Raw genomic sequence first — 23,215 nt, 5'->3', positions numbered from 1 at the left:
GTTGTCCCTTTTTCTACCTGACTATTATGAGCGTATGTGTGAAAGGGAAACAGTTTGATCATGGCAGTAAATATGATATGGCCACACATGGAGGTCACTGTAACTTGTTTTCTACATGCCAGCATTGACCACTGTAACCACATTCAAACATTACTTTGTTAACTCCAACACGTGAGAGGGGGCAGTGGGGACCAAACACATTAGATTTGCCCCTCGCCATTGGTGTTTCTGTCACTTTTCAAGACATGGAAGGCAGCAATCTGAAGCTGTGAGACTTCAGAATCTGCATGGTGGGATTCTGTAGGAGAGAAGGAACTGCCAGAAATAGTCGAATTGGTTCTCTTTGTTAAATTAATTGCCTGAGCCAAGTCTGTTAAGCATCTCCTTGCATTACTGAAAAGAGCTGGCCAAGCACAGGTGTGTTGTCATAGAAACTATGAGCTCAAGATGCTTCCCAAAGATGGGGGCAGGCCACTGCCTAATCCCCGGCTGGAGGTGATGTCATCCTGAGTGGAAGGAGAACAGCAGGCCAGGGTCCAGTCTGGTCTTATCTGGGGCTGGGAAGATATGGCAGCTTGACTTGCTCTTTGTGCAAAGAGTCCAAGGCTTTGTGTTTGCCCCCTGCCTCAGAACCTAATGAGGGAGAGAGAGAGCTGTTTGGGTGTTAATGCTGCAAGCTCATCAAATGTATCCTCAGTCTGGAAAGCAGGCAGCCTTATTATTATTAAACTTTGTATACAGCTCTTCATCCCAAAATCACAACACAAAAATACAAAATGAGAACACAATGATCTATAATAAAACAAAAGCAAGAATAAAAACAAACCAATAATCCCACTCTCACAAACATATTTTAAAGGCCATAGAATGTCAATCAGCCAAATGCCTGGCTGAAGAGAAATGTCAATAATCTGCCTACCTCAACCTTAAATTTCATTTTCTTTTTTAAAAAACAAAATCAACTATTCAAAACAATGTTTGGCTGTTCGGGATTAGAACTCGTTTTGAATGTTACACACTACCTCCAGACAGGAACTTTTTGTGGAATCAGTGCTGCTCATACAGGCAAGTTTTCCCCAGCACCCAGACAGCACTGTCAAGACAATGCCAGACAGTGCTAGCCTGCATTTTAATCTGGACTGCCCCTACACACACACACACACACACACACACACACGAAATAAAATGAAAATATTAGGAGGCATTTGCTCTAAAATGCTGGTGAATTTTATTCCACAAGCTGATGTGGAAATTTTGGGGACTGAGTTTCAGATTAGAACAATGGGAAACCTACGAGACATAGAGCTGTACTTCCCACCCTTTTCAAATGCTGCAAATGCAGCTCAGTTCTGCTAGTCTCCTTCCTTTCTCTGCCCATCCAAACCTTCCTCTGCTCAGGATGGGCTTTGTGGATTTTAGTTTTTGTGATGAGCTGCTGGTTTGCCAGGAGAGGGAGCAATTTTCCAGATGACATTGGAACATTGCCACAGTCATTACTCTGGAAAGCAGACTGTGACTGAACTATACGCGTGCATTTGGCAGGCATTCCCAGACGGGGGTGGGGATGACGGACTGGCTGCAGTGCTGATGCTAATGGCATCACAGGAAAAAAGGAAGCACTGTAGCATCAAAGAGTGTGCAACATCCCTGGATTCTGGTTGCAGGGAGAGCTTTGGAGCCTCAGGTGCCTATATCCTCTGCCTCGCTGTGAGTATAACCATTCCCCTGCATGGAGTCCCTTTGAATTCTGAGTCCTTCCCATTAATGCTGCACTAAACAATCTTCGTGGCAGTCTAGAGTCTAGACCATCTCATCCTCTGCATATGTAGCTCCACTGCCCCATTCTCTTCATCATGCAAAGCTTCTTCTCTTGAGAAACTCAACCCCTGACCTCCTTGGTCTCCAAAACTACTGCATTCTGAGTTTCTCTGGAAGGGACTTAGAAATGTGCCTTGCCCTCCATTGCAGCAAGACCCTTCATCCTGTTACTGCTTTCTTGTTCCAATGCGGGAACCTGCCTTATAAACTGAGTGAGGCCACTGATCCATTTAGCTCTGTATTGTCTACACTGTCTGGCAGTAGCTCTCCAGAGTTTCTGGCTAGGCGTCTTCTCCAGCCCTACATACAGAAGCTGGGGATTAAATCTGGGTCCTTCTGTGTACAAAGCAGATGCTCCACCACTGAGGCAAAGCCCTTCCCCAGCCATTATTATAGGACTGATGGAAAGAATCAGAAATCCTTACCTCCTCCTATTGCCCGGGCATCCCTTAGAAATTCCTGAATGTTTAGTAAGAATCCCTTGAGCCATGAAGAGCGGTGCTCAGTCAGACCATTTTAACTCTTCCTGTCACTGAGCTGCTCTCTCCCTCTTCCTCCTCTCTGATAAGACTGGTGATTAAATGTGCAAAAGTATATGGCTCTACTTATGCATTTAAAACAATACATTGAGGGTTTGATTTGAGGAGGGGGAGAGGGCATGCTAGTCTCACCCTCGCACATTGCTGCACATTGTAGACCCTCTACTCCTGTTTTCCAGGGACAGTCCTGGATTTACAGAAGCCGTCTCAGTTTCTGATTACATCCCACTTTTCTTTAGAGTGTTCTTATTTTCATTGGAAAAATGTTGGAGGGTATGGAGTTATTCGACCCCTGAGCCAAGAAGGTAAATAACAATACAACCTTTAGAAGACATCTGAAGGCAGCCCTGTAGAGTTTTATTATGTTTTGATATATGTTGGAAGCCACCCAGAGTGGCTGGGGCAGCCCAGTCAGATGGGCAGGGTATAAATATGTAATAAAATTGTTATTGTTGAATCGGATGTCCCTATTTTCATTGGAGAAATGTTGAAGGTTATGACATGACCATCCATGCTTGACTGATGACTCTTCCAATTCTACAGTTCTATGATTTTATATCACAGGGAGGCTTGCTGTTACTGGAAGTTGCCTTGCACACACTTTATGAATTGTATGTGTTTTGTGTACATATTGTAACATCTTTGTGCTAGGCCTGCCCTAGCAAATTAATTAATGTGGGTGTTGTTTCTGTTTTTGTGTGGGAGAAAGACTCTGCCATGTCTGTATGCAGAGAGATGCCCCCATTTATGTCAATCAACAAAGCAAGGTCAATCCATCTTGCAATGCATGCTGCTTAATTTGGCTCATCACAGGTACGGTCTCTTCCCCGAACAAAGATGGATGAAGACACGTGGAATGAAAGGCCTCCACCACCAGAAATGCCAAGCAGAAGACTAGGATATCCTCAAAAAGGTAGGTTGGGGCAGTGTTTCGGATGTGTGTGTGCATGCTTAACTGTGCACAGGAGTTGTGGTTATTGGCTTATGTAATGCGGTAGGAGAGCTGAAAAAGCTTCACATCTGGCAACCAAGACACACCTTTGGTTTCAGATAGTACATGGGTAGACAAGTCTAAAAAATCCAGGACACAATTTTTTTATAGCTCTCTAGTGTCTATAGTGGCTCATTTACCAGAAGTAATGTATTTAGTGTTAACTCTGGAAGTGTATATTCGATTCTGACCAAACTAAGTCTCCTGATGTAAATTGTGACTTAGGAGGCTTAGTTTTTCTTTTTAACCAGATGGTATCTACTGTTGTCTTACTGATATTTCTAATTATGCTCTAAAGATATCTATACACTGATTTTATAAATTTTTTGGGGGTGTAAACTGGCTTGATGTATTTTATGAAATGTGGATTATAAATATTCAAATAAATAGCCTGCTCAGGACCAGGTTCCTTCAGAGACCTCCTTATCTCATAGTTTTCCAGTAGGTCACTGCAGTCTGCGGGAGAGCTGCTTCTTTAAGCTCCAAAGATCTCAGGCTCTCACTTCACAGTAACTGGGAGAAGGGCTTTTGGTGTGGCTACTCCTATTATGTGGAATGGCATTTCTGTGGAGATGTGACATGCAGTGCCGGATTTGTGTATAAGCTAAACAACTATAGCTTGGGGCCCCCCAAAAAATTAAAGGAAAAAACCTCTGGATGTACATTTCCAAAATATAAGATAAAAAACAAATAAAATAAAACCTACATACAGCAACATTTCAGTTCAATGATTACTTTGATAAAATCCATATTTTGTTATGTGCAAATGGCTTTAGATACTTATTAGGTCCATAAATTACCATATAGCATATATTCAACACAAAAAACAGTTACAGTTTGTTGTTGGCTAAGGAGAGCTGGACATATAAAGGGCCCCATTACCTTCAGTAGTTTAGGGCCTCATCAAACCCTGGTGACATGCACCCCCTAGTTGCAATTTTCAGAAACAACTGAAAACATTTTTGTTCTGACCAGTGCTCCCCCCCCCCCTAAAATAATGTTTAGGGGTACTCTCATTTTGACTCAAGAAAATCACCATTTTACAGTTCAAATCGGGAAAAATAAATACAGTAAAATCGAAAAAAAGTACAAAGATTCACAAATTGTTTAGGGGCATGCGTACCCCTGTGTCCCCCCAGAAAAAAAGCACTGGTTCTGACAACCTTTCCAGCAAGGGTGTGTAGGTTTTTGCCGTGGATTTCTGTCTGCTTTGTAATGTACTTAAATGTATCCCTCTTTTAAAGCTCTTTACTGTTTCTGTGCCTCAGTGCCCTTGCAAAGCATCTCTGTAGCTGTGGCGATCAAAGGCTTCGTGGCAGATGTTGTGTCTGAACTTCATTACAAGAATGAGGAGAAGATCCCTCTGGAGGTTGAATTTGTCTTTCCCTTGGATGCTGATGCTGCTGTCTACGCCTTTGAGGGTCTAATGGGTGAGACAAAAATTGAGGCCCAGATCATGGAGAAGGAACAGGTGAGAGGGCTCAAGGTAGTGTGGGAGGTTGGGGTGGGGATAGAGGTTCTGGGGATGCTGAAGGCCATGATTGGCATGTCTCCAAACCCTTTGAATCAAGAGTTTTAAACCATTGTTTAAAAATGTATTTACTGTCATCCAGTAACAAAATGTTCTCTAGGCAAGCAACAATTTATGCACTCACAGTCAACAAACAACTTCAGCACAGTGGAATTAACCATCAATCAATATATATAAATTATTGACTAAATTTTTGATCGAATTTAAATCCTCCCTCCCCCCCCACCAAAAGTAGCTCAGGATGGCAAACATACCCACAATTTAAAAACAAAATTCAGAAATGATTACAAAACAGTGGTACCTCGGGTTAAGTACTTAATTCGTTCCAGAGGTCTGTTCTTAACCTGAAACTGTTCTTAACCTGAAGCACCGCACCACTTTAGCTAATGGGGCCTCCCGCTGCCACTGCGCAGCCGGAACACAATTTCTGTTCTCATCCTGAAGCAAAGTTATTAATCCGAGGTACTATCTCTGGGTTAGCGGAGTCTGTAACCTGAAGTGTATGTAACCTGAAGTGTATGTAACCCGAGGTACCACTGTATTCTAAAAACAACCACTGTTAAAAACTACATAAATAACACCTAATGCACAGCATGCAGCTCCCTCTCCTTTTGTTTGTAGAGAAGAAGTATGGTAGGGTTGCCATATCTCGAAGAGCAAAAAAGAGGACAGCCCGAGATGCTGCCAGCCTGAGCTGGGGAAAGAGGCGTGCGGGGATGCGGGGGTGCCTCTGCTGCACATGTGTGCCTCTTTCCCCAGCTCAGGCTGGCAGCGGCCATGGTGTGCAGAGCAGCCCAAGCTTTATGACTTTATGATAAGATTGAAGAAATCAGAAAGGCATCTGAGGTGAAATTAGTAGCAACTCCCCTCCAGACAAGTTTCTGGCTGCCACTGTGACCCCCACCCCATCTATTTCTCCTTGCCCTTGTCACATCTCTTTCCACCTTTTCACATCTCTTTCTTTTTCTTTCTGGTCTCTCAACATCTTCAGGCACAGGCACTGTATGAAGATCGGTTGGCCGTGCTCGAAGCATCTGTGTTTTTTGTGAGGGACCCCAAATCCAGAGACATTTTCAAATGCATGCTGGGTAATCTTCCACCAAGTGGAGAGGCCACACTGAAACTGTGCTATGTCCAGGCACTGGCTCCCGAGCCGGATGGGGCAGTCCGCTTTGTCCTGCCAGTTGTGCTGAATCCTCGCTATGCACTTCAGGGTAAGAAACAGTAGCTGCTAATCTTTGCCCCAACAAAAAGCCTGCCATCAAAATGATTGGCTGTGTCCCAATTGGCTGCCAGGTTAAGCAGCTGTGTGTCCCATGGCTACTCACACTTCTTCCCATCCATCTGTCTCGAAGGACAATGGAGTGCACCTCCAAGGGTGAAATCAAGCTGCTTTGTTAGCAGCACTGAAGTGACCTTCTCAGGGTGCAAGCCTGGGCTGTGTGTGGTTTTTTAAAAATTGTACAAGGGAAGCCCTGCTGTCCTCAGACTGCCTTGTAATTGGATTCTTAGGATTGTGGATTCTAAAGTAGACTATTGGTCCAATCTGGGTCATGTTCTGCCTGGGTAACATCTGGTAAGTCTACTTTTGAATCTGAGCCCCGCAAATCCCATGCCATGTGAACCTTCCTGGGGAGAGTATTCTATCATCCAGAAAACCCTTTCCCTTTTAAACTTGGCATCTTTCCCCTCTGCAGGCTGGTCTGAAGAGTCAAAAGAAATGTCCATTTGCAGGTGTGGTTTGAATCCAAACCTGGTCTACAAATGGACAGCTTCACAGTGTCTCATTTCCAGTATCCATCAGTGGATGGGCACTGACAGTGAGTCCCATTGCCTGCACTAAGAAGTTTAAACTGGTAGACCCCCTTGTACAGCTGATCCCAGTGAGACACACCATTGGTATTGATCAGATCATGGCACTGTCAGTGAGCCCTACTTGCCAATGAGCAATGCTTTAAGCTCCTGATTGTTCATTTGCAGCCTCATCTTTTCTTGCTCCACATCTGTTGTTAGGTGTGGGACAGGTAGTGGGAGTGGGTCAAAATAGTCTCCTGTTGCAGGGATGCCAACTTGAATAAAACATTAGGGGGGAGGAGTAAGCTCCGCCATACATAATCGATCACAAGACGTGGCGCATGCATATCATTTGAATGACAATGCTTATCAACTTGGGGAGGGCTGGCCTCTCAAATATTTCATGGGGGAGAGGACTGGAGGGACTTCAGCCCCTGGGAGTTGGCTCCTGTGCTGCTATGCCTGTTTTGACCCACAGGTCAGAAGTTCCCTAAGCCTCGTCAATGCTATTTGTATCTTCCCCAAAACTCCACCAATCCAGTTTCTCAGGCTAACATTTGCCTCTGTCATGGAACTACCAAGGGCAGGATTCTGCCTTCATGGACCTGAGGGAACATCTGGAAATTAGAGAAACTATTGTGGGCACTACAAAATATCTGTTTCACAGAAGAAAACCTGGCAATGTTCAGAGTCTCCTTTCCCAAAGAGGCAGAAAATAGCACCTGAAAATAAACAATACATGCCAACCTCCCGCCCACACAACAAGGCACAGTGGTGCTTCGCAAGACGAAATTAATTCGTTCCGCGAGTTTTGTCGTCTTGCGATTTTTTTCGTCTTGCGAAGCACGGTGTCGGGAAAGTTTTGGAAAAGCTTCAAAAATCACCAAAGTCTTTAAAAACCTCAAAAAAGGCTACCACACCGCCTTCTATGAGTTGCTCCTCGAAGTCAAGTCGCAACTGTATTAACGGTGTTAAGAAAAAGGAAACAAACTTGCAAGACATTTCCGTCTTGCGAAGCAAGCCCATAGGGAAAATCGTCTTGCGAAGCAGCTCAAAAAACAAAAAACCCTTTCGTCTTGCGAGTTTTTTATCTTGCGAGGCATTTGTCTTGCAAGGTACCACTGTATCTCGCTCAACAAAACAACACAAAACTCACCTGGAAACATTTTAATTTTTTTAACAATTGAGAGGGGCGGGGGCTTGGTGGGCATCAAGGAAGGTGCTCACAACCCCATTGGTTAAAATCCTGAATGTACGATGAATTTTGAGAACTTAGTGTATACATATGAGAAGGTCATTTTGCTCACGTTCTCTCATGGCATTGATTGTGTCCCTGTGCAGGGTCAGAAGAGAGCAGCTTCGTACAGGACATACCACGAGTGCCTGAGAGGGAGCTCCCCTACAAGCTCAGCCTCAGTGCTACACTGCATTCTCCATATGGAATCTCTCGTGTGAAGTCAAATTGCACCCTCACACCCCTGCAGTATGCAACAGAAGACCACACTACAGCCCAGGTAAAGGATGCCGAGGTGGGGTGGTATTCAATGCTACTCAGAATAGATCTACAGAAATTAATGAACATGACTAATTAGGGTTCATTAATGACACTGGGTTGACTCTGAGTAGGTCTGGGTTTATGTCAGCCCATAGTGAAGAGTTGGCATTAAGGGCTTTCAGGAAGAGCATGCTTTTCTTCCTGAAGGCCTGAATACAGCTTAACCTTATAGGTTCCCTGTAAAGGGAAAACTGAGCTGCTACTGCTGCTGGAGTCTTTTGGAACTAGCATGATGTCATACCCAGGTTTTAACCCTTGCTTTTGCTTATCGTACCCCTGCCAAAGATTTCCCTCACTGAAGGATACTGCCTTAATCGAGATGTGGAGCTGCTGATATATTACAAGGAGGTGGTTCGTAAGCCCAGTCTCCTGCTTGAGGCTGGGAAGCCAGGAGCAGATCCAGGTGAGCAATGGCTAGAGTTAAGGATGAGCAAATCTGTCAATTTCAGTTTCTCTCAGTTTCTTGTTTTCCTATCTAAGTTCAGTTCACCACTTTTCTGCATTAGTTTACAATTATTTTTACTCACAGCAAGTTTTTTAGTACAGTCATACCTCGAGTTGAATGAGCTTCAGGTTGAGCGCGTTCAAGTTGCGCTCTGCGGCAACCCAGAAGTAACGGAGTGCGTTACTTCCGGGTTTCGCCGCTTGCGCATGTGCAGATGCTCAAAATGACGTCACATGCATGTGCGGAAGAGGCAAAACACGACCTGCGCACGCGCTGACGCATCTTGCGTTCCGTTCGGGATGCAAATGGGGCTCCAGAACGGATCCCGTTCGCATCCCAAGGTACCACTGTACATTTTCCTAATGCACACTTTATTTTGCAAGCATTTCTACCCATATAATACATTTTTCTGTGCTGTTTTTACTAAAAAAATATTCATTTTTACGCACCATTGATCCAAATGTATGCATTCTGTATACTTTTTTAAATGGAGAACTGCACTGCATAATTGAGAGAAGTATGGATTTTGAAATATACTGCATTTTGGTTCGTTTATTGTATCACCATCCTGGTGGAAAGGGAGGTCTTGGAAGCAGAGTTTGGGCTGGGTACATGAAATGCAGCTTGTCCAGTACAATGACTAGGGAACAGCCTTGGGTGGAAATGTCTGCTGACTCCAATCTCTTTTTCCCTGTCTCATAATACAGGTTCACTGATGGGAGATCACGTGCTTTTGCTTACCCTGTATCCCAGTCCTCCTGCCCCAAAGCCAGGCCTGAATGCAACAGGCGAATTCCTGTTCTTGATGGATTGCTCTGGCAGCATGAGCTACAGCATCAGAAGGAACTCTGAAGCCACAACCCGCATTCAGAGTGCCAAGGTGCCACCTGGCTAGATGAAAGGGATGTGATGGAAGAACCTATAGCCAAGGGAGGATGATATGTTGGGTTTACAGGAGAGGAGATTAAAGGGAGGTGGTTAAAATCACAGCCACAGAGGACTAGATTGCATGCAGACTGAACTTCCAGTTTCAAGCTGAAATTTTCCATTACTCATTTATGGAAAATACATGGGATGGGGTATTCCTTTCTTCCTGCTTGATTATGATGGATGTTTTGTGTACCTCTTGCTTCAAGAATTAGAGTGGCAGCCAGTTTAATATAATTCCAGACAGGCCGATAAGGACTATTTAGAGACCTGACGATCATGGGTAGAATAGAATTCAGTCCTATAGGCAAGGTGAGATCAGATGGGCAGAGAGTGATGCATGGAAGTGTATGGGTCTAGGTTAGGACTGAGGGCTTTATTGCTGAGACAGTGTCAACGGTCTAGCTTGCGACAGCTAGGTAACCCAGGGTGACAATACCTTTTGCCTTAGGAGACCCTGATTTTCCTATTGAAGAGTCTTCCTCTGGGATGTTACTTCAACGTCTATGCATTTGGATCCTCCTATTACTCATTCTACCGGTAAGTGACCAATTATTATTATTTATTTATTTTGTTGAATTTTCACTCTGCTCATCTTCCCAAAGGAAGCCCAGGATGACCAACAGCATAAAAAGATACTATGCATCATAGAACAACAATAGTACAACATAATGCCATCCACTTGTCCTCCCTTCTCCATCTCTTGCTTTCTGCAGCTTTGCTTCCCTTAATTGGTGTTCTTCAACCTTGGGTTCCCAGATGTTGTTGGGTTACAACTCTCAATGGCCAGGGATGATTGGAGTGGTAGTCCAGCAATGTATGGGACCCAGGTTAAAGAAGGCTGCCTTCAACACAGCCTCCAGTTTATCAATGTTTGTTCCTTTATTTTTTTTACTCCTCTTCCTACTATTAATTTGATTTCTTATTTGCCCTTCATCATAAGATCCCAGGGTGGTTTACAACCATGCAAACATACAATATTAAAATTGGTTAAAACAATTTAGTCAACCAATATACTGCTTACTGTATATAAAATATTTCAATGTAGTTTGCAGTATAAGGAACCGAAGATTCTATTTTTTTTTAAATTTTTATTCAAAGTTTAAACATACAATAAACTAACACAGAAAAAAAAACCAATACAAAACATACAAAAAGAAAAAAGACAAAATATAACCTCAGAGTCAAATTCTTACTTTCCTCGCTTTTGGACTTCCTCACGTCTTTCGCTCCTGTTTTCCAAATTCATAATGTTCTAGACAGCAAATTATAACCTTGTTTCAATTTCTTATTTATATTTTCCCCATATTATGTCTCCAAATTTAAGTTTATTTTCCAAAATCTTGAATACTTAAATAGGCATAAAGGTACCCCTGCCCGTACGGGCCAGTCTTGACAGACTCTAGGGTTGTGCGCCCATCTCACTCAAGAGGCCGGGGGCCAGCGCTGTCCGAAGACACTTCCGGGTCACGTGGCCAGCGTGACAAAGCTGCATCTGGCGAGCCAGAGCCGCACACGGAAACGCCGTTTACCTTCCCGCCAGTAAGCGGTCCCTATTTATCTACTTGCACCCGGGGGTGCTTTCGAACTGCTAGGTTGGCAGGCGCTGGGACCGAGCAACGGGAGCGCACCCCGCCACGGGGATTCGAACCGCCGACCTTTCGATCGGCAAGCCCTAGGCGCTGAGGCTTTTACCCACAGCGCCACCCGCGTCCCTAAACAGGCATAATATTAACCAAAAGATTAACTTTTTCTCAGATTTCATCTATACTCAAACTCTATCAACTAACTTACTGATGCCACATTTGTTCTTACTCTTGCAACGTCTTAACATTCATACAGTTTACAATGTTTTTGTAGATAGTCCTTAAATTTCTTCCAATCCTCTTCCACTGCTTCTTCTCCCAGGTCGCGAATTCTGCCAGTCATTTCTGCTAATTCCATATAGTCTATCAGTTGCATCTGCCATTCTTCCAGCGTGGGCAAGTCTTGAGATTTCCAGTGTTTTGCTATAAGTATTCTTGCTGCTGTTGTTGCATACATAAAAAATGTACAATCCTTCTTTAACACCCTCTGGCCGACAATGCCGCTTCTCGGCCTTTTGGCTAAGATCAAGGAACCGAAGATTCTAAAACATCAAAATCTCTAAAATATACATGGGGGTGTAGAGTAGACCCATTGAAATTAATGGACCCTAACTTAGTCATGGTCGTTAATTTCAGTAGGTGTACTCTGAGAAAGTTGACTACTACCCACAAGGTGTAGGGTTTATCTCATTGCTCTCTGCTTTTAGCAATTTCATTGGGGAGGGGGGGGCTGAACAAAGGGTCCTAGAGGGGCCTCCACCTCCTTTCCAAAGCTGGGAAAGAGCCCTCATGTCTCTTTTCCAAAGCCCAGCACCTCACTTGCAGGGCTTGGGGAAAGTAGCATAAGGGCTGGTGGGGGAGATCAAATGTTCCCGACGACCACTAAAAAATGCCTTGAGGGCAGCATGCAGCCTTCAGGCCACCCAGTTCTATTTATTCAGAATTGTCCTTTAAGGCACCTTCTTTGATTGTTCATAGTATACTAATTAAGCAAATTTGATCCAGTGGTTTAAAAGTGGACAATTAATTAAAATACCTGTTGCCAGCATCTATTTAATAGAGAAACGGGCAAAACTAAGTGGGTTGGCTTTTGATTTCATTAGGTTCTGGGGAGCCAAGCACCCACCAATTTGTGTTTTTTAGCACACTTTTTAATTATTATACTGATATTGGGCTTTGTTAAATAAAGTATGCAGCTCTGGGATTAATGTGTGTGTGGAAGTGGGAATACAGTACAGGAGAGCAGTCCTTTGCATTACTTTTACTCTCTGATGACCTCTGCAGGAAGAGTGTAAAGTACACACAACAGACCATGTTGGAGTCTCTGCGGGGGGTGTTGGACCTGCAGGCTAATTTGGGTGGCACAGAGATTCTGCAACCACTGAAGGCCATTTACAGCCAGCCGTGTAGGGAAGGATATGCCCGTCAGGTAAATTCATCACACCTTCATGTATGTGAAATAAATTAATTGCAGTTCCATGCGGCTACATACCCATTGCCTTTAATTTATCTCCTCTCTTCATGGTATAATCTCAACCAATACAACAAGGGCAAAAAAAGTAGTCTCAGCTAGTTTCATCCCTGTTTGACAGGTAGGAGATGTAACCCCCATCCCCCAAATTATATCTGCTCAAATGACAACACCCTGGCTATTCACTTAAAACAAATGATTTCCTTTGTTTGATTTAAAAAAGAATTACAATCAGGTGGTATATACAGTTAATGAAATAAATTAAATAATATACTACTGTATTTTAGAGAGCCAAGTTATGACCTCAAGAGGGATTTGGAATGTCTCCAGTGGGCTGGAAAATTGATCCTAGTTGCTGTGAACTGCAAGCAAGTCTGAACCAGGGATTCAAAACATAAATACAACTTTGTTCCTCCCCAAGGGATAGAAGAAGTGTGTGTGTGTGTGTGTGTGTGTGTGTGTATGCACATGCGTGCACAGACTTCCAAGTTAACTTTATACACCCCTATCTTTCTCCAGGTCTTTGTATTCACAGATGGAGAGGTATCTAACATAGATGAGGTCATTGCTGAAGTTCAGAGTCACAGTAAGTCCCACAGGTGAGAACAGGGTATGAGATTGTGGTAGGGTGACTGGCATTTAATTTTAAGGAAACTAGCCCTGTGAAATGGGGTTGGAGGAAGAGTCTGGTTGAGCATGGCTGGAAACTTGAGGAAGCAGGAAAGTATGGGATGGATCGTGCCAGCCTTTTCAGGTCCCAGTGGTGCTTACTTGAGAAACACTCAATTTTACCCACCAGGAGTGTCACGATACTATGGTTAGCAAGCCTTGATGGTGGATACTTCTTGAAACATGCACAATGGGATAGAGTAGAGCATTGACCTTTCCCCCACTGTCATACAGATGCTTCTCCTTTGGGATTGGTGAAGGGACTTCCTCATACTTCATAGGTGGCATTGCTGAAGCAAGTGGTGGCAGAGCTGAATTCATCAGGAGCAAGGAGCAAATGCAGGCCAAGGTGAGTGTCCTGGTGTTTTGTCTTCATCACCATGATCTGATAGACCCCATCCAACACTTGGGTGAAGAGCCAGAGCTCAGTGGTTGAGGGCATGCAGAATGCCTCAGGTTCAATCTTCCATCTCTAGGTAAGTCTAGGAAAGACTTCTGTCTTAGCTTCTGGAGAGCTACTGCCAATCAGAATAGACCAGGGATTAAGACCTTGTGGCTCTCCAGTAGTTTTTGGACTTCTACCTGGCAGGGTGGAAACAAGTTTTTAAAATGGTGTTTGAGTTACACCACCCTTTTTGCCAGCTTAAGTTACACCCGGTTGCCATGTCTCATTACTGAGCTGAGCAGGCCTGGGATACAGCCCTCTATGGTCTCAGCGCCAAAAACCCCTTTTCAGGGCTCACACATAAGATCTGCTCAGCCAATTGGGTCCCACCCAAACCAGGAGAGGGAGATATGTGTGTATTTCTTGGCTGAGCCAAGGATGAGGGAGTTAAGCTGGTGTGGTACAGCTGTGTCAGGAATCTCTAGAGAGCCAGTGTGGTGTAGTGGTTAAGAGTGGTAGTCACGTAATCTGGGTAACCGGGTTCGTGTCTCCGCTCTTCCACATGCAGCTGCTGGGTGACCTTGGGCCAGTCACACTTCTTTGAAGTCTCTCAGCCCCACTCACCTCACAGAGTGTTTGTTGTGGGGGAGGAAGGGAAAGGAGATTGTTAGCCGCTTTGAGACTCCTGAAGGGGAGTGAAAGGCGGGATATCAAATCCAAACTCTTCTTCTTCTTCTTCATACATAGCTCAGCCAGATATCCACCAGATCCTATCCCTGCCCATCCCAACAGATCTTGCTATAAGTTTTCTCCCCAAGCTATGTTTGATCTCTTGTCCCCCTTGATTGTGAGATCATTTGTGTTTCACAGGCACTGCGATCTCTGAAGTGTTCTCTGCAGCCGGAAGTGAAACACATTAAACTAGAGTGGCATTTGCCTCCTGGCCTCGAGGCTGTGCTTCTGGGGTCAAGCACTCAGGCCATCTTTGCAGGGGAATGCTGCCTCATGTATGCTCAGATCTGCGGGCAGCAACAGGCAAGTTGGCCCAATATAATGGTGGAATACATACCGGTAGTTGGTGGGCAAAATCAATGAGATGTGTGATGTGTGATGAGGTGCACCAGAGTTGGGGGCAAAGGTGGTGGAGGAAAATGATATGATAATGTTGTGGAAACTAAACTTATCCAGGGATAACGTAGGGAAATGGGTTGAGAGTGGATGGGGATGAGGGACTCTTCATTATGGGGAAGGCCATGTGTGGTCTGTACTAAACCTAAAATTAACTAGAAATTGCTGCCCCAATGCATCTGTCTTCTAAGGTAACTGCATCAGTTTGCCAAACGGCAGGGCTGGCCCTGCACGTGAACATTCATGCTCGTTTCTCTAAAGTCTGCCAAAATAAGAAGGGAAAGTGCCAGTCTCTCTTTAGGCTTTGTCCCTGTGAGCTAATGGCCCTTTTACACCACCCAGAGTACCGACCATTGTCAAGCACTACTTCACCTGATGCTTTTATTTCTTTCCTGCAGACCTCTGACCTCCCAGAGGGTTCTGTTGTGCTCCAGTACAGCATGCAAGGCCAGACTTTCACAGAGAAGATGGACTTTCGACTTGAGGCAGAGGAGAATGACAGGTTGGACTCCCCACCCCGCTTTCCCCCTCCCCACTTTGCTCTTTACATGCAGCTGCATTGGAAAGTACTGTCTAACTTTCAAAAATGTACCGTATTTTTCCCTCTATAACACGCAGATTTTTTCTCCTAAAAAGGAAGGGGAAATGTCTGTGCGTGTTATTGAGCGAATGTGTGGTCCCTGGAGCCGACTGGCGCGAGTGGAGGCAAAAAAAATCAGGCAAAAATCAAATTGCGCTTCTCGGAGAAGGGAAACCTGAAAAGAGGAAGCGGCTGCTTTCCTGCATTCTGCCTCAGTGTCTTACTGCCCACCCTCCTCTGTTTCCTTGCTGTGTTTGCTCAAACAGAACAAAGAGCAGGGAAAGCCCCTCCCCTCCAGGCAAGCAGAGGGGAAAGCAGAGTGTCATTCCTTTCTCTCTGTGCTCCGGTGCTGCTGAAAACATGCAGGTGGGAGAGAGAGAGAGAGAGAGCTGGCTGGCTTGGGTGGGTAGGTGGGGGGAAAACTTTTGCCTTCCTTTCCACCCTCCCGTTATATCCCTCTCCTGCATTCTTAGCCAGCTGCTTCTCTGCACACCCCTCTCGTGCTCCTTGTCCCTTCTGTGTTTTTCCTTCCCTCCCCACTTAAAATGTGGTTACAAAGCATGGATCCACATGGATCCTCAGGATCTTTGCATTGGGTCAGCCCAAATTCACCATCAGATCACATAGCATGTCCATGGCTACAGCCTGCCCCCCAAAAATCACGTACCCACTGTTGCCTGGGGCTGCAATGGTGCAAAAACGTGGTTACAAAGCATGGATCCACATGGATCCTCAGGATCTTTGCATTGCGTCACCCCAAATTCACCATCAGATCACATAGCATGTCCATGGCTACAGCCTGCCCCCCCCAAATCATGCACCCACTGTTGCCTGGGGCTGCAATGGTGCAAAAACGTGGTTACAAAGCATGGATCCACAGGGATTCTCAGGATTTTTGCATTGGGTCACCCCAAATTCACCATCAGATCACATGTCTGTGGCCACAGCATGAAGCACAAAAATGATACATCCACTGTTTCATTCAGAATGTTTTTTCCCTTGTTTTCCTCCTCTAAAAACGATGTGCGTGTTATGGTCAGGTGCGTGTTATAGAGCGAAAAATACGGTATTTGTTCCTGAAAGCTAAAATTTGACACCAGATATATTAAACAGAAATTATAAAGAGAGGAAGAATGAAGAACCTTTGGCCCTCTGGTTGTTGTTGGACTCATTCTGCCACCAGCACCAGTCAGGATGGCCAATGGCCAGGGATGATAGGAGGCGCAATTGACAGAGCAGACTCAGGCAGGAGCTTCATCCTGTCTAATGATTAGGAACATATTGTCCTGTGAGATGATGCCAAAGGCCCTTCTAATCCAGCACGGTGGCAATTCAGATGCCTATATGAAACATGCAGGCAGGATCTGAGTCCAACAGGATTCTTCTCACTTGTGATTCCCAAAATATCACCTCTGATACTGGAGGGTAGTACACAGTCATAAAGGCTAGTAGCCATTCATGGCTTTATCTTCAGTGAAATTGACTTTTGAAGTTGGCAGCAGTCTATTAAAATGCTGCCCACCCCCAGGGAATACCAGAAAGGAAACATGAAGGCATCACCACCACCACCCATCAAACCTTCCGCTTCAAATTCTGCCTTGCACTTTCCTCCCCGCCCTTTGTCTCTCTACAGGCTTCCTGTTCACCGACTGGCAGCTCAGGCTGTTTTGAAAGAACTGGAGGAAACAAGATCGACAGCAAAGCAGCAGCTGGTGCTGGAGACCAGCCTGAGCTCTGGGGTGCTGTGTGCTCAGACTGCTTACGTGGTAGTGAATATGGAACGGGGCGAGCCGCTTCAAGCCCCTGTTGAATTCAGAGAGATTCCATATCCAAATAGTACGGAGCACTGAAGCGTTATAGGGGAGGGGAACAGTGAAAATCAACAAGTACTGGGACTTGGAGGAAACTAGCAGAGCAGTGCGATATGACAACAGTAGATAAACTTCAACATAGGGGCCTGAGATTTATACTGAAACAAATAAAAGGGGCTTTGGTGACGGTATGAAAGCTGGAGAAGAGCTAAGAATTACTATAGAGAAATTTTTGTGTTCGGTAGGATGGATGTAAAAGAAGCTGAAAGAATGTTGTAGACTGGCTTCCTCACCGAGGCCTCTCCACTTAAGATGGCTATTTGTCCCTTTATTTCAGGGGTGAGGCAACCTAAGGCCCAGGGGCCAGATGCGGCCCAATTGCCTTCTCAATCTGGCCCGCAGATGGTCCGGGAATCAGAGTGTTTTTACATGAGTAGAATGTGTGCTTTTATTTAAAATGCATCTTTGGGTTTTTTGTGGGGCATAGGAATTCATTCACCCGCCCCAAATATAGTCCACCCCCCCACAAGTTCTGAGGGATGGTGCACTGGCCCCTGCTGAAAAAGGTTGCTGACCCCTGCTCTATTTTCTTTGTCTTGTGCCTGGGATATGGTGTAAAACACCAACTTCAGTATTACTTGTGCTCTATCTCTTTTTAGGCTCTGTGTGGGCTGATATACTCCAAAGTGATAAATGCTGTTATGAATATAAGTGTGAACCTTCCAGATGTGAGAGTATTTTGCTGAGAGCTTTAGAATTTTCCTCAAAGCTCTATTTCTCAGCATCCACCCTTTTTGCCAGCAGTACCAGAGGTTGGAGAAGTTATTCCACTACTGGAGAGTTCCTTAATGCTCAAAATGCAGTGTTTGACCATGCCAGTCTCCCAAGTAAGTGTAGGATTGCAACAGGATGTGAGTTTGCACTGTATACATGTCTAGATTTATGTGCTAAGAAACCCCAGATCATGTTGGATTTCTTAGTCTTAACGTTTACAGATTCTCCTCCCTCCTTTCCTTCTTACCAGTATCTTGGTCAAGAACTTGGAAGGATAATGTCTATAGCAGGGAGAAATCAGCAGCAGAGCGCCACCAATTAGAAGTCATTGCCAACAGACTGGGATCTGTGGCAGGAGATTTCCCACCCTCTGACCACTTGCTGCTTCCAGAGATTAAGTCACAGAGATCTTCAGAATCACTATGTGGTGTACAAATGGTTGGGCATGCAAAATAAGCATGCTTGAGAGTTGAGACAATAACTTACCATTATTTAGCAGCATGTATTGTTGATTAAATTGGGACGCGGGTGGCGCTGTGGGTAAAACCTCAGCGCCTAGGACTTGCCGATCGCATGGTCGGTGGTTCGAATCCCCGCGGAGGGGTGCGCTCCCGTCGTTCGGTCCCAGTGCCTGCCAACCTAGCAGTTCGAAAGCACCCCCGGGTGCAAGTAGATAAATAGGGACCGCTTACTAGCGGGAAGGTAAACGGCGTTCCGTGTGCTGCGCTGGATCGCCAGATGCAGCTTGTCACGCTGGCCACGTGACCCGGAAGTGTCTGCGGACAGCGCTGGCTCCCGGCCTATAGAGTGAGATGAGCGCACAACCCTAGAGTCTGGCAAGACTGGCCCGTACGGGCAGGGGTACCTTTACCTTTGCCTTATTGTTGATTAATAATAAGTTTTTGAAAAAAAGCAGAAGGTTTAAGTGTCCATGCATAATAAAATCCCACTCTTAAATCCAGATTCTGTCACACACCTTATCTCTCCAATATATGGAAAGAAGGAAAGGACTACGTAAGTGAAGGAGGGGAACTTTGCAGGTGGGGATGACTCAAGTCTTTACGATTTATGTGGAATTTATTCTATTTGCATTTATCATTTGTATAATTTATAATTAATTCAAAGTCCCTACAGGTGGCTCTCACAGCATATTAATCTAGAAAGCTGCAATCTATTAAAAATACACTTGGACTAAAACATAAAGGAAGCCAATAATGAGAAATTGAAAATAGAAGTTAAATACAGAGCACTAAAATATAGATTAAATGCAGCTTGGAACAGAAAGGTCTGCCTTTAAAGCTAACACTATAGGGCTCATATTTGCTGATTTACTTATTTACTTGCTTATTACTTTTACTTTTCAGTTCCAGAGTGGGGAGCAAAGTAATGAAAATAAATAGATAAAAACAGGATACAAAAATTATAAGCAGGTCCAATAAACAACAATTTGTCAAGGTAAACAAGCAAAACAGCAGTAAAAATTAATATTTCAAATTTAACCAAACACCTAGATAGAAACAGACTGAAACAGATTAATGAATGAAAAGTCTTAGCAACAGTTCTCAACTCATTTCCCCACTTTGGCAGTCACCCCCCCCCCTATCACAAAGAGGGCTCACTCTGTGCCAACAGACTCTCACCCTGAGGCTTTTGAGTAACTTAACATCTTTTACCCCTGCTCTCCAAACTATCCAGGCTCTCACCCTGAGCAGTATAGTGAATGCCCACTAGCATTCACCGTAATACACTTCTCTCCCTTATCCACAGTAGCAACAGAGAAAACACACACACACACACACACACACACACACACACACACAGACACGGGTAGCAATAAGCTACAGCTGGTGTTTCTCTCTTCTTCCCCATCCCAAGGAAGCTCACAGACATCAGGGTCAGTAGAGCTGCCAGCTAGAGACATGCATATGGACTTGCTGGACTCCCCCATCTCTCTTCTCCTTCTCAGCTGGCACAAACAGCATTCAGAGGTTTGCCTGTATGTGTTCAGAGAGGGAGACCGTAAGCTAGGGCCACCATTGAAAGGTGCTATGTGTAGTGCCTGCTAATTTGACCCTGCTTGACACCAGGTCAATGAGCCTTGGATTCCTATCTTAAAGAATGGTTCAAATGGGTGCAGATACAGAAAGAAATGCGCTCCAATCCAAGGCATAATTTGGTGGGGAACCTCTGGCCCATGGGCCAGATATGATCTACTAGGCCTGTCCATTTGGTCTGAACCATGGTCATGTGCCCCATGCCTGATGTCATATATTACCTGTTGGGCAGGCATCAGTGTGGCTTTAAAAAGTTTCCCACCCCTGGTTTAAGGCATAAAGTAGATCTGGGAAGCCTGAAAGCTTGGCTAGCATCCCCAGACCTTGGGAGCTGGCAGTGGGGTAATTATTCTCTTTGCAATCATGTGGTACTGAATCCCTGTTCTTCTAAGGGCCCAGCATTCAAGGCTTCCCAAAGGCTCCCACAACATGTATCAAATGGTTCCAGAATGGTGTCGTAAACAACGCTGTACACTTTCATACATTATTTCCCAAGTCCCACAGATTGTGACCTTTGTTTTTGTGGATTTTCAAAACCCTTTGGAGAATAAAGGAAATGCTTGCAAGGTGTGCAATTTTTTCTTTATTTCCCCAACAGCAAATGAATCACTTCTCTTGAGGCTAGTCTCCTTGCAGAATGCTGATGGTTCCTGGTCCCTTGATGCCAACCTGCTCAGCATACTAGGTTTGGGTGAAGCAGAGATTCTGGGGAAAATGCCTACTCAGGTAGGACATTTGGAATAATAATAATAATAATAATAATAATAATAATAATAATAATAATAAAATTTATTATTTATACCCTGCCCATCTGGCTGAGTTTCCCCAGCCACTCTGGGCGGCTCCCAATCAAGTGTTAAACACAGCACAGCATTAAATATTAAAAACTTCCCTGAAGGGCTGCCTTCAGATGTCTTTCAAAGATAGGATAGCTGCTTATTTCCTTCACATCTGAAGGGAGGGTGTTCCACAGGGTAGGCGCCACTACCGAGAAGGCCTTCTGTCTGGTTCCCTGTAACCTCACTTCTCGCAATGAGGGTACCGCCAGAAGGCCCTCGGCGCTGGATCTCATCTGAACGATGGGGATGGAGACGCTCTTTCAGGTATACAGGACCGAGGCTGTTTAGGGCTTTAAAGGTCAGCACCAACACTTTGAATTGTGCTCGGAAACGTACTGGGCGCCAATGCAGATCTCTCAGGACTGGTGTTATGTGGTCCCGGCGGCCACTCCCAGTCACCAGTCTAGCTGCCGCATTCTGGATTAATTGCAGTTTCCGGGTCACCTTCAAAGGTAGCCCCACGTAGAGTGCATTGCAGTAGTCCAAGCGGGAGATAACTAGAGCATGCACCACTCTGGCGAGACAGTCTGCGGGCAGGTAGGGTCTTAGCCTGCGTACCAGGTAGAGCTGGTAGACAGCCGCCCTGGACACAGAATTAACCTGCACCTCCATGGACAGCTGTGAGTCCAAAATGGCTCCCAGGCTGCGCACCTGGTCCTTCAGGGGCACAGTTACCCCAATCAGGACCAGGGAATCCCCCACACCCACCCGCCCCCTGTCACCCAAAAACAGTACTTCTGTCTTGTCAGGATTCAACCTCAATCTGTTAGCTGCCATCCATCCTGCAACTGCCTCCAGGCACTCACACAGGACCTTCACCGCCTTCACTGGTTTAAAGGAGAGGTAGAGCTGGGTGTCATCTGCATACTGATGAACACCCAGCCCAAACCCCCTTTGGAAAGCTCATATGCTCTTCTGTGTCTTCACCTGGATGGGCCCTTGAAGATAGAAATCATTCATGGATCCATCCAAGGTGGGGGTCCTCATGGGGGCGGGGATTGGAGGTGTCCATGACAGGATGAGTGAGAATCACTTGCTGTTTTCCTCCCCTTCCCTGCACATAATCTCAGGTGGTCCAAACTGCATGGACAACAGTTCTTGTCGTTCTCTGGCTACATGTCCACTTTGCAGAACGTAGTGATATCTGGCAGCTATTAGAGGCAAAAGCTGTGGGATGGCTCCATGAGAGCACAGGTGAGTGTGTGTGTGTGTGTGTGTGTGTGTGAGAGAGAGAGAGAGAGAGAGAGAGAGGACAATAGTGATGGATATACAAAGGCAAAGGAGAGCAAGGAAGAGTGGAGGAAGGAAATCAAAGTGTGCATTTTAATTTGTCATTTAGCTTGCAACATAAATTGTTTATTTGTTTATTTTGTTCTTGGTGTGATTTTTACTGCCATTTTTACTGTGTTTGCTATGGATAGAAAGCTTAGGGGTCTGTCAGGAAACTGCTTGCTGGTGCCACACTGAAATAACCATCTTGTATCCCTTTTTGTTGCAGGGCCTAAACTTGCTGAGTGTGTGAAGGCTGGCAATGCCTTCTTGGGATGTGACATCAGTGCTGAGGTCTTTGGGCTCTGAACTGCCCCCTCTTGCCAGCATAAGCCTTATATATTTCACTGGAGTTTTGGCACTTGCTTTTTCTTCCCTTCAAGAATATCTCATTGTTCCATCTGTGTGCCTATTGTACTTTCACGAGCCTTCTGTCTTTTGGACTTACTTCAGATGTGTCTCTTTTCCTCAATAGGGTAGCAGTTCTTCAAAGATGCTTTAACGTACTGCAGTAATATCAGTGATGTTCCCTATGCACTCCATTCATAAACATGTACCGAAAGAGCGGAAAGAGAACTGTAATAGGCAACTGGATTGTGTGTGGGAAATGTTTTGGGAGAACACGTTCACAGTTTGAGTTAGGGGTTGGGTGAGTTTCAATAAAGAAAAAGGTGTGCAGGTATTTTATGCAAAGTGGAACAGTTACTTGCCTCAGTGTTGCTTGGTCATATGAAGTGTAGGCAAAGGACTTATCAACTGAAATGTCATGGTGAGCTACAAATCTCATGATGCTGAGTGGAAAAAAGACAATAATGACACTATGCTGAACACTGTTTTTGCCTGACTAATAGTCAAAGGTGAGGAGGACATCTTGCAGATGAGCTGAAGCCAAAAGTGTGTGTGAGAGAAGGATCAAGATACAAGGACCCCTTGAGAATTTGAGCAGCAACATTTGCCTAGGCAAGCACTCATGCATAAATTCTCATAACATCCCTTCCCTCACTATTTTCAGGTAACACAGATAAAACCAGGTAATAGAATCATAGCAT

General features: G+C 44.9%; 1 protein-coding gene across 1 annotated transcript; it reads left to right on the top strand.

The window, feature by feature from the left end:
* Positions 1-3,074: 3,074 nt before the first annotated feature.
* Positions 3,075-23,127, top strand: LOC114582773 (von Willebrand factor A domain-containing protein 5A-like). The gene is made up of 17 exons (XM_077917180.1): positions 3,075-3,270; positions 4,617-4,819; positions 5,871-6,093; positions 8,015-8,187; positions 8,514-8,631; positions 9,381-9,553; positions 10,052-10,140; positions 12,471-12,615; positions 13,177-13,256; positions 13,561-13,675; positions 14,582-14,746; positions 15,238-15,341; positions 17,053-17,255; positions 17,890-18,117; positions 20,657-20,784; positions 21,968-22,091; positions 22,396-23,127. The coding sequence occupies exons 1-17, from the start codon at positions 3,195-3,197 to the stop codon at positions 22,473-22,475; spliced, it is 2,427 nt and encodes an 808-aa protein (XP_077773306.1). The 5' UTR covers positions 3,075-3,194; the 3' UTR covers positions 22,476-23,127.
* The last annotated feature ends 88 nt before the right edge of the window (positions 23,128-23,215 follow it).

The sequence above is a fragment of the Podarcis muralis genome, chromosome 13, assembly GCF_964188315.1.
Source record: "Podarcis muralis chromosome 13, rPodMur119.hap1.1, whole genome shotgun sequence".
Lineage (NCBI taxonomy): Eukaryota > Metazoa > Chordata > Lepidosauria > Squamata > Lacertidae > Podarcis > Podarcis muralis.
This window is presented reverse-complemented; position numbering and strand designations above follow the sequence as displayed.

Excerpts from the sequence above, each read along its gene's own strand:
- LOC114582773 (XM_077917180.1), top strand. The coding sequence starts at position 3,195 with ATGGATGAAGACACGTGGAATGAAAGGCCTCCACCACCAGAAATGCCA. Across the intron at positions 9,554-10,051 it reads CCCGCATTCAGAGTGCCAAG|GAGACCCTGATTTTCCTATT; the intron begins GTGCCACCTGGC and ends CTTTTGCCTTAG. Across the intron at positions 14,747-15,237 it reads AGATCTGCGGGCAGCAACAG|ACCTCTGACCTCCCAGAGGG; the intron begins GCAAGTTGGCCC and ends TCTTTCCTGCAG.